Here is a 1,471-nt window from a genome sequence, read left to right on the forward strand (position 1 = left end):
GCCGGGGGAAGCGAGCCAGCCGCCTTCTCACGCGAACCTGGGCAATCGTTAACCTGAGCCTGGCTCTGCCGCTGGGCCAGGAGGTCCTGCCACCACCATTCCCGGGGCACGGGGACCTGCCGGATCATTCCCTGGGGATGGAGAGGGCTGTGGCCGCGGAGAGCTTGCTGCAAAGACATCCCCTCGCTACTGGCTACCTCCACGCGTGGAGGTCTGACAGCCCTCTCTCTGTGCTGGGAGCAGTCCGGTCAGCCCAGGAAAGGTCTCTGGAGGAAACGCTGGCACCCACAGAGCAGCAATGCCGAGAGCGTGTCCTCCATCCTCCCCGGGGCAGGGCTTGGGGACCCCCCTCTGCCCCCCCATCCTGGGCTCTAGGGGAGGTACGTGCCCTGGGCAGGAGCAGAAGTCACCATTCGTCCCCCCCAGAGCTTGTTGGAGCTGAGGAAAGATCTCCCCTGGCTTCTTGGCTGGCTCCAGCCAGGCTCAGCCCCGTTTGTTAATGGGTAGCTATTCCCCAGGGATTTCGTGCCATGCCCCCCCCCCAGAGATAAGCACCCGGCCGTGCGACGAAGGGAGCGCATATAAAGCCGTGGCCTTCCAGGCAGCAGCAGGAGAAGGTCCGGGTGGCAGGAGAAGAAGGTCCAGGCGGCAGAAGAGGATCCCCTCTGCTCCCCAACTCCCCAGGAGCGGGCAGCTGCCAGACATCCTCTGCCTATCTTTGCTGGGAGCCACGGGCAGGGAAACCGGCCCCCTCGCAAGGACCTGCAGGTAGGAGACAACGTGTGTGACTTTTTTGAACCTGGAAATAGGACCGGGAAGGTCATATTGGGGTCTGAAGGAGAAATTCATGAACCGGGCTCTCCCCGCCCTCCCCTGCCCACCCAGCGAGCCGTGCGTTCCTGCCGGGCAGCCCCGCGGCATCCCCCCTCCCCATGCCGCCACGCACCGGTGGCTACCCAGCGGATCCAGCCTCCTGGCTATAAGTCCTCACAGACGTGGTGGACACGGGGCCAGCTTCACTGAGGGGTTGCTGTTCCTCTCCTCCCGCCCCCCTGCGCTTTTCGGAGCGGCAGTTTTCTGTGCTTTATTGCAAACAGACTGTCTCCCCTGGGCAGGAGCCATGGCCGTGCCAGCAGGTACCGGGGTCTTCTGCAGGGGAAGGAACCCTAACCCCATTACAGGCTCTGGGGGGCTGAGGTCCCCCTTAGGCCATGGGTGTGTTTGGAGTCTTTATGGGGCTCCAGCTTTTGCCCCTTGAAAAGCCCGAAGCGCTGCGCAGGCAGCTCCATCACCCTGAGCTGTTTTAAGGGCACTTGGTGCCCTTCCTCAGCGCCGGGACCATCTGCAGGACCCAGCCTCCCGCTAATCCTGGCTCTTCCACGCGCTTCTGGTTTAACTCCTTTAGGGTTCCTACATGTCGGCAGAGATGAAGGCTGCAACGTCGCTGGTGGGAAGCCAAGGCGTTGTCTCT

At 63.1% G+C, this 1,471-nt stretch overlaps 1 protein-coding gene across 1 annotated transcript in view; it reads left to right on the plus strand.

Moving 5' to 3' along the window:
- Window positions 1-684: 684 nt before the first annotated feature.
- The window catches only part of LOC104622351 (cytochrome P450 1A5-like), a gene marked incomplete at its 5' end in the record, with an annotated part of 4,039 nt that continues 3,252 nt past the window's right edge, over window positions 685-1,471 (plus strand). Inside the window, 2 exons of the mRNA XM_010289102.1 lie at window positions 685-768; window positions 1,406-1,447. Of these exons, the coding sequence (XP_010287404.1) occupies window positions 685-768; window positions 1,406-1,447 (126 nt within the window). The remainder of the gene's footprint in view (window positions 769-1,405; window positions 1,448-1,471) is intronic.

This window comes from Phaethon lepturus, unplaced genomic scaffold (genome assembly GCF_000687285.1).
Source record: "Phaethon lepturus isolate BGI_N335 unplaced genomic scaffold, ASM68728v1 scaffold21226, whole genome shotgun sequence".
NCBI classification, from domain to species: Eukaryota; Metazoa; Chordata; class Aves; order Phaethontiformes; family Phaethontidae; genus Phaethon; species Phaethon lepturus.